At 54.9% G+C, this 9,286-nt stretch overlaps 1 protein-coding gene across 2 annotated transcripts in view; it reads right to left on the bottom strand.

Annotated features, from left to right (window-relative positions):
- The window catches only part of LOC126990852 (phosphatidylinositol 3-kinase regulatory subunit alpha-like), a 120,853-nt gene extending 118,362 nt beyond the window's left edge, over positions 1-2,491 (bottom strand). Inside the window, exon 1 of one of the 2 annotated variants that reach the window (XM_050849515.1) lies at positions 1,956-2,491. In XM_050849515.1, the coding sequence (XP_050705472.1) occupies positions 1,956-2,349 (394 nt within the window). In that variant the 5' untranslated portion in view covers positions 2,350-2,491. The remainder of the gene's footprint in view (positions 1-1,955) is intronic. The other variant, XM_050849516.1, reaches the window with a different exon arrangement.
- Positions 2,492-9,286: the final 6,795 nt, after the last annotated feature.

The following is a 9,286-nucleotide window of genomic DNA, read 5'->3' as shown; positions in this document are numbered from 1 at the left end:
GGGGAGTGTCGTCAGAAGAAGAGGAAGAGAGGGACGGAGGGGATGAAGAAGGAGAGGGAGAGGGGAGAGGAGGAGGAGAGTGCAGGAGAGGGGAGGAGGAAGAGGGGAGAGAAGAGTTAGGAGACGCAATGACAGAAGGGGGGCGAGAGGATGATGGAGGATGGATAGAGGGGAGGGGGGAGGGCGGTGGGGAGAAGGGGAGGAGTGGGGTGGGGAGAAGGGGAGGGGTGGGGAGGGAAGGGGATGACATGTGATCAAAATGACGCCAAGACGCATGACGCATGACGGATAACCTTGACCCAATGCTTCTGCGGTGCGCATGAGAGAGAGAGAGAGAGAGAGAGAGAGAGAGAGAGAGAGAGAGAGAGAGAGAGAGAGAGAGAGAGAGAGAGAGAGAGAGAGAGTCACCTTCAACAGACAAGATGATACAATTGAAGTTCTTGATGGAGGAAAAACGCCCGGGTAACATGTCTGGCGGCGTGAGTAATACTGCCCGGCCAGCGGCGTGACGGGGCGAAACGGGGGCAAGGGCGAGGGCCAGGCACGGGGCTGGGGTGGGCGGCTTGGCTTCAGGACCGGGCGGGCGGGCGGGCGGGAAATTTAGTAACGCCTGCCACAAACAAATACTTGTAAGATGAGCGTAAGTGAAGTTATGATCGATTCATCTCGCATCGCCTCGGCATTTTTTCTTTCCAGTACATCACGGGAGGCAGTTCTTCGAGGGTAAATAAAACAAAGAATCAACAAGAGTCTGCTGGGCGCTGCTCCAACAAAACGAAACAAGAGGCCAAAAGAGAGGTCAGTTTCGGGCGAAGAGGCGTCCGTCTTGACACTGTACTCTTGAAACAGGTCAAGTCGTAAGCAGGAGGGAAACTATGAGGAGTCAGGACTTAGGGTCAACGCTGCCGAAAGGCGGTGGATGTGACCAGGGCCAGGGGCGAGGCCGAGACGCTCAGTTATGAAAGAACGAGACCATATCAGGGGTGACGAGGTGCGAGGCGAGGCTCAGCACCATCATGCAAGGCGCGGCGGGGCAGCCACCTCCCCCCGGCGACAACCTGGCCGTGGCGAGAGGCATAGCTCTTCCTCCGCCTGTTTCCTGGCCACCGAGGTCAGCGGGCTGCCCGAGCCTCTGCAAAGGTGAAAGATGAAGCCCAAGATGAACGCCACACCGGAGCGGGGCGGACGGGGCGGGGAAGGCGGCGGCCACAGAGCGGAAACACCTCCGGGGACACGTGCCGCACTGCGTGGGCGGGGCGGGGCGGGGTTGGAATCACCGAAGCGCTGCGTGAGTCTGGGCGTCACGAGGAACTGGTGCGAGGACTGTTAGAAATTAGGTAAAAAGCTGAGCGTGACGAAGCCTGGGGCGGCGTGGCACCGTGCGGGCGAGGAGCCAGGCGTGCCAGGGCCAGGGTGCAGGACACTTGCCCTGCCGAGTCCTGCCACGACGCACAGCGGCGCCTCGTGAACCAGCCGCCGCCGTCAGGCAGCCATCTAGGGGCGACAAGCAACCTCAGAGGATTACACTAGCGGGTACTTTTGTGCTACGTGCGCGGCAGAGGTGCAGGGGGCGGGGGGAGAGGGCAGGGGAAAGGGGGGGTTGCACCTCAGGCGGTCCCGGCCTGATGCAACACACGCTGACCGCCACCGTCAGGCTGCCAACCCTCCCGACACAGCCTCCCCCCCCCCCCTCCCACACGGCTGGCAGGCCTCCGCACATCTATCTATATCGACAACCTCACACTGACGTTAGAGTTACAACAACTGAGTTCAAATATATGTAAAAAAAAACTTACTAAATACCAGTTTTTTTTTACTGTCAGCAAGCCGTGGTGGCGTGAGGCGGGGAAGCCGCCCCACAAACACGACGGGTCGTCTGGGCAGCACAGCAGGGCGGCGGGCGTGTGCTGGGGCCTCGAGGCAGTGGCACGACGGCTAGTACAAGGAGGACTTACCTTCTTCAAAGAGGAAGACAGCCTCGGGAAGAGGCCCGAGATCGGCGGGCGAGGAAGGGCACGCGATCACTTCCTGGTGGGGGCTGGCGGGGGGAGAGGCGCTCCCCAGCCCCAGCGCCTCGCTCAGGGGTTTCAGGAAGGAAGGTTCCAGATTCAGGAGGCTTAGGTTCACTTTCTGCTTCGGCGGGGCTCTCTGGATATCTACAGGCCCACAGGGGGAGCCCCCGAGGTGTGGTGGAGGCTGTGCAGGTTCCGGCAGGGGGGGGAGGCAGGGCTTGGGAGGGAGGAGGGGGAACAGATTCATATCACGGTCGGTCAGCGGCAGGTCGCGGGCGGCCGGGGGCGCCTGGCCACACACGGAGCACAGGTCGCGACCTGAGAGCCACTTACACATGACGGCGGGTCTCGGGCTGGGCACTGGGCGGGCAACACACTGGGGAGCGAGCGAGTGCGCGAGGCAAGCAGGCCAGAGGACGGTGCTGACGAGGCGAAGAACACCAGGCGAGTGAAGACAGGTGGCAGCCCGCCCGGCTTCTTCTAAGTATACCGTGGCCCGATTCGCTATCCGCCAGGCGTCCACCGCCTGCACGTGCCGAGCCTCCCTCTACATCGTAAATCAACGCCGTAAATTGTCAAGCATGAAGGACATGAAACAGTGACCTGATTCCTGCGGCCCGGCCGCGCGGGGCCCCAGACGACCCCCGAAAGCAGATGCCTCGCGGCGGCAGCCTGCGGGGCCCGAGGCACCGGCTGCGTCCTTCACGAGGGGCGAGGAGGTTCGGCAGGAGCCAGGGGCTGTGTGAACGACCCTACACTCCTCTGCCCGCCCCGGGGGTTATTCCTGTCCTATGGGCCCTGCTCGCACGTCCGCCGCGGCGGCTTCCCCCTCGCTTACTTTCTCCTCCCTGAAGGTCAGCAAATAACAGGGCGCGGCGCGGCTCAGTTATTAGCGGCGGTAAAGTCAGTTTTTATTGACGACTCTGAACAATGCCGAGAGTGGCGCGGCGTAACGCTGCTGCCGCGGAGCGTCTTGCTTCCTAGCCTGGTAAGGAGCTGAACCGACGCTGCCGCAACGCAGCACCGTTTGTTCTGCCGTTGCTGCCGCGGCCTCCCAGCCCGGGGCACATGTGCCTGGGCCAGCTGTGCTGAGTCGCTGCTCCGCACCTCGGTCGGGGGGCGGGAGGAGGGGGGGGTGAGGGCCTGGCTCACGTAGCCGTGGTTTCGCGGCACATCAGCGGCCGCACCAAAGCGCTCTGTGGCGGCTCCCATACTCTGGTAACTCTGCACTCCACGCCGCCGCCGCCGTTGTTGCAGAGACTGGAGTCCACACACGCGCTGTGTCATCTGATCCTGCCAGAGGACGAAGACGGAGGAGCACGGCAGCGACGCCCATACATTGTTGTTGTGTCAGGGCAAGACGGACGTCCTGCGGCGCAAACACTGCCGAGGCCCCGCCTGGCCCTGAGCACCAGGCGGAGGCTGCCTGCAGTCCTTACCTGCGCACGGGCGTGCTGCAGGTACCCCGCTCTGCATACTGATCAACGGACAGTATGCGTGTGTACCACACGCTCACTAGTACGGGGATCACGTACTGTACACACACACACACACACACACACACACAAACACACACACACACACACACACACACACACACACACACACCGCTCCGTGATGAAGTGGAGTAACGCACTCAGACCGCCGCCCGGCAAGCAGAGGTTCGCGCCATGCTCAGGCCAAAATTTTCCGCTGACAGGAGAGGTTCCTGCCCCCCTGAGTAAGGTGACGGGGTGGGCGGTGGGGGAGGGCGCGGCCGTACCCAAAGGTTCCTCAACATGCAGCACAAAGCTCTTTCGGGGAGGGTATCCGTTAGCGATCGTTGGTCCGGCATGTGACCAGTCTAGATGAATAACACACACACACACACACACACACACACACACACACACACACACACACACTTGGAAAGCAGGTTTAGGTGTTCATTCCCAGAGCGAAGCACCTTGTTTCTTGGAAGCCAGGGAGGCCAGGGAGTATAAGTCTTCCCTGAGGCGGGCGCCGCGGGGGGAGGGGAGGCCGGCGGAGCTCAATACCTGGAGAGGATCATTACCGCGCCACTCTGGAGCTTCCCCGCGGCCGACAAGCGAGACCCGAGGACGAACGCGCTGGGAAACACAACACGCGGCAGGCGGCGACGTGCGAGGCCGACACTCCGACGTAACGATATGAGTATAAGAAGCAAAGGAGCGGTAATGGTGTATTTAGACGACAGTACAAGGTGGGATATTATTAAGAGACAGACGTACGGTTATGGTATAGTTATGGGAGACGGTACAAGGCGGGATATTATTAAGAGACAGACGAACGGTTATGGTATAGTTATGGGAGACGGTACAAGGCGGGATATTATTAAGAGACAGACGTACGGCAATGGTGTATTTATGGGTCATAGTATACAACAGGGATCACTGCCTCGGCGCTCATCTCCTTATCACTGGTTCTTCAGGTTGAGGCGTCTAAGAACTCTTCAATCAGGAACACAAGACTGACGTAATCCACCATATAGTTTACCTTCCCATCCATAGCTAACCTTTCCACCCATAGCTAACCTTCCCATCCTTAGCTAACCTTCCCATCCATAACTTACCTTCCCATCCATAGCTAACCTCCCCATCCATAGCTTACCTTCCCACCCATAGTTTACCTTCCTTCCCATACTTTCCCTTTCACAAGACCCCCAACACAAGACTTAAGTAAGGTACTCCAATTTACCTTCTCCCTAACGCCTTGGTCCGTCAGGTTGCCCGCGGCCAGGTGGAGCGGCCCAGCCCAACCGCGGCCCGAAGAGGAAGAGGAAGTGTTGAGTGAGTAATTACTGGGCGCCATATATGGGCCGAAATGCATAATGATGTGAGAGAGAGAGAGAGAGAGAGAGAGAGAGAGAGAGAGAGAGAGAGAGAGAGAGAGAGAGAGAGAGAGAGAGAGAGAGAGAGAGAGAGAGAGAGAGAGAGAGAGAGAGAGAGAGAGAGAGTGTGTGTGTGTGTGTGTTTATGTGTCTGTGCGAATCCCCTTCCCCTACCCAACACGAAGGGTGACACACACACACACACACACACACACACACACACACACACACACACAGACATCGGGAAGAACCTTGAGACAAAAGCAAAACCCAAAACTTTTATACAATATTGAAAAAAAAAAAAAAAAAATCTTGAGCAGTGAGCGGTGCGGGAGAGTCTAGATGAGAGGTGACCTAGAAAAAGAGGGACCGAAGAGGGGGCAGGGCCTCCCTCTTTAGGGGTGGGGTGGGGGGGGGGGGGTTTGAGGGATTTCCCGGCGAAGGTGAGTCCTGAAGGTGGGCACAAGGTGAGGGAAGGTGACGGCGCTGCGTACAGGACTGGTTCGGACTGGGGACGCTTCACGGGACACAGCAACAAGTCCTGACCTCCTTCAGAGTGACGGACGGACCCCTTTTGTGAGTCCGGTGAAGGCCACGAACCGCGTCCTTTTTGATCGCCACGGACGGGGAGGTAATCGTTCTTATACATCAAGGGAGGCAGCTCAAGGGCAAAAACAAGAAGCAGTAACTGAAAAGGCTCACTAGACGCTGCTCAAACAACAGAACAGAGAACGAGAGGCCAGAAGAGAGGTCAATTTCGGGGGCGAGGCGTCTTGACACTCTTCTCTCATGTCGTTTCTACTGTATGCTCAAGGGCAAAAAACATCAAAGCAACAACAAAAAGACTCACTAGACGCTGCTCAAACTAAAGAACAGAGAACGAGAGGCCAGAAGAGAGGTCAATTTCGGGGGAGAGGCGTCTTGACACTCTTCTCGCATGTCGTTTCTACTGTATGCTCAAGGGCAAAAAACAAGAAGCAGCAACTGAAAAGGCCCACTAGACGCTGCTCAAACAACAGAACAGAGAACGAGAGGCCAGAAGAGAGGTCAATTTCGGGGGAGAGGCGTCTTGACACTCTTCTCTCATGTCGTTTCTACTGTATGTTGCGTGACACTGCGGGTCGTATTACAAGACATTTTGGCGCCCAAGAACACATATTTGACAAGGCTTTCGTAGGAGTTGTGGGCATTTCCAGGAGTAGTTTTATGACCCTGGTGGTAGTCTGACCCTTCTTCTGTACCGTGAGTCTGGAGAAACACTCGTTAGAACCTGAGTGACCCCTTCTTTGACCTTCAGAAATAGCTGATGTAAGGAGCGAAACTCTTACAATACCGGGCCTAACATTCCACCTTATTTTACGCCTTTCCTCATCTCCAGCAAGTAGTGAGGACATTCTAGGGACACTCAGGAAGCAAGAAGCGTCCAGGTGTGGTAAGGATATGTATCTTGCCGCCGATATAAGTCCTGCAAGCCTTTATAAATACAAAAAGAACTCGTAAAGTCCAGGGTAGTGACGACATTCTAGGGGTATTCAGGAGGCGAGGGTATCCAAATGGGAGTTAGGACACAACGTCTAGACCCCGAAATGAGTCCTATGTCCTTCCAAACAAAATCCTCGCAGTGTCCAAGGTAGTAAGGACTGTTTAGGGACATTCAGGAAGCAAGGGTGTTCTTGTAGGGGTAAGGACATGCATCTAGACCCCGAAATAAGTCCTGACTGTCCTTCCAAACAAAATCCTCGCAGTGTCCAAGGTGGTAAGGACTGTTTAGGGACATTCAGGAAGCAAGGGTGTTCTTGTAGGGGTAAGGACATGCATCTAGACCCCGAAATAAGTCCTGAGTGTCCTTCCAAACAAAATCCTCGCAGTGTCCAAGGTGGTAAGGACTTTTTAGGGACATTCAGGAAGCGAGGGTGTTCGGGGGAGGTAAGGACATGGATCTAGACACCCAAACGAGAGTCCTACGGTTCAGTACGTGTCCAAATGACCAAATAAAAAGTGCAAGGTCCAGGGTAGTAAGAACTGTTTAAGAACATTGACGAGGTGAAGTGGAGAGGGGGAGGGAAGTTGAGGGCTAAGGACATGCATCTAGGACCCTTAAAGAAGAGTCCTACGGTTAACTATGTCTCGCCTTTCCGTTCTTCTCTTCCTCTTTCCTTTCCTCTTGTTCCCTCTCCTCCTCCTCCTCCTCCTTCTCTTCCTACCTACCAACGACCACATGTCTGTCATTCCCGATCGTCTCTTAATCCTCTTCCTCCTCCCGTGTCTATTGGCGGGCCCGGGAGCATTGGATACGCCGTGAAGAGGGGGCGGCGGCGGGGGGGGAGGGGGGCGTGGGGGCGGGGGGGGCGAGGGTCCGGCTGCACTTCTCTTTTCCTTCCCTTTATTGCACCATCTCTTTTTACTTCCTCCGGGCGATAAAAGGAGAATCAGGAGCCTTTGAAGAGCAGGTGGTGGGGAGAGGTCCTTGGGGGTGCAGGGGGTACGGGGGGGGGGGGCAGCGAGGGGGGGGGTCCTTCGTGAGCCTCTTCAGTTGCCATGCAGGTCTTTGGGTTTTTCTGGCGTTTGTGGAGTCGACGAGGGGTGTGGAGGAGGAGGTGGAGGAGGAGGTGGAGGAGGAACACATATGCAAGTCACCCTCAGTTGTTACTATATAGTCCACTGCATGACGAAGCCCTTTCCTAACGTCCTCCACTTTTTTCCCTGTCTGGTGTGTTAAGTGGTCTGCATCCTGTTCCGGGAAAGGGTCAAATTGCATCTGTCCACCTGGGTTTTTCTGGGCCTTGAGGAGTTCAGAAGAGGAAACACACACACACACACACACACACACACACACACACACACACACACACACACACACACACACACACACACACTGCCTGACGAAGTGAAGGGAAGAGATGGAAGTGAATGAGTGAAGGGAACAGTCTTGGGTTTTGTTCCCTCGCACCTCGTCTCTGCCGCCGGACTTCGCTATAAAGGATCCTTCGAACAAAAGAGCATCAGTGTGTCCTTCTATTCTGTCCTTCCTTCCTTCCTTCCAGCGACTCAAAGTTACGTTAGACCAGAAAACTATAGGCCTATCCTGATGTTCTCCACGTTGCCCTAATAAAGGTTCAAATCTCATCTCTCTACCTAAGTTTTTCTTTGTCTTGAAATTAACCGCATGACGAAGGCCTTTCCTAATGTCCTCCACTTCTCCCTGTTTGATGTTGAGAGTTCTGATAAAGTTCTAATAAAGGTTCAAATATCATCTCTCTACCTGTTGTTGTTTTTTTCTGGGCCTTCAAATACACTGCATGACGAAGGCCTTTCCTAATGTCCTCCACTTCTCCCTGCTTGATGTTAAGGGTTCTGTATCCTGCTCTGATAAAGGTTCAAATATCACCTCTCTACCTGTTGTTGCTGTTTTCTGGGCCTTCAAATACACTGCATGACGAAGGCCTTTCCTAATGTCCTCCACTCCTCCCTGTTTGATGTTAAAGGTTCTGTTCTCTGCTCTGATAAAGGTTCAAATATCATCTCTCCACTTGGCCAATGCAACGGGAATGTGCACCGAGGCCACGAGTAGCTATAGCGTATGCCCAGCACTTTCCCTTCCCTTACTTTCTTCTCTGTCCGCCCTGCCGCTCCGTTAATTAAAGCCCCGTTCACACTGTGCCGAGTCTGGCCCACGACAACCCAGCGACTCCGGGTACACGAGGTTTTGGGTGCGGAATTTTTATGGTCGGAAAGAGGTCTTGAAACGATCGCCGGATGATGAGTCGGCGCAGTTTCAAGGGGGCCTAGGAGTCGCCGAGTTGTCGTGGCCCAGAGACGGCAGGGTGAACGGGGTCGTATTTTAAAACATTTCGTCGCCCAAGTTCACTTATTTGACATGGCTTTCGTAGGAGCTGTAGGCCTTTCCAGGGGTAGTTTTATGACCCAGGTGGTAGTGTGACCCTTCTTCTGTACCGTGAACCTTAAAAAACACTCATGAAAAACAGATTGATCCCCTCTTTGACCTTTAGAAATAGTTGATGTGAGAAGCGATGGTGTCTTAAGTACAGCCCTACTCTGGTTGTCTGTCCCTCTGATAGTAACATTTCCAAGCATGATGTGACCTTGTCGAGTCCATTTCATATGCTCGATCGTCATTAGATCAGCTTTAGTTAGCCTTCGCCTGTTCCTTAATTCATGACGCTCGCTACCAACCTCTCCATGATACACATACATACACAGTTAGCATTAGTTAGCGGTAGTAGTAGTAGTAGTAGTAGTAGTAGTAGTAGTAGTAGTAGTAGTAGTAGTAGTAGTAGTTGTAGTGGTGGTGGAAGGAGTAGGAGCAAGAGGAGGAGGTGGAGGAGGAGAGGGAAGAAACAGATTAGTTAGTTGGTTAGTTAGGTAATTAGTTTGATGATAGAGGTGTTGCATGAACTTGACGTCA

The sequence above is a fragment of the Eriocheir sinensis genome, chromosome 6 (assembly GCF_024679095.1).
Source record: "Eriocheir sinensis breed Jianghai 21 chromosome 6, ASM2467909v1, whole genome shotgun sequence".
In the NCBI taxonomy this organism is placed as follows: Eukaryota; Metazoa; Arthropoda; class Malacostraca; order Decapoda; family Varunidae; genus Eriocheir; species Eriocheir sinensis.
Note: the sequence above shows the minus strand (reverse complement) of the source record. Positions and strands in the feature narration are given on the sequence as shown.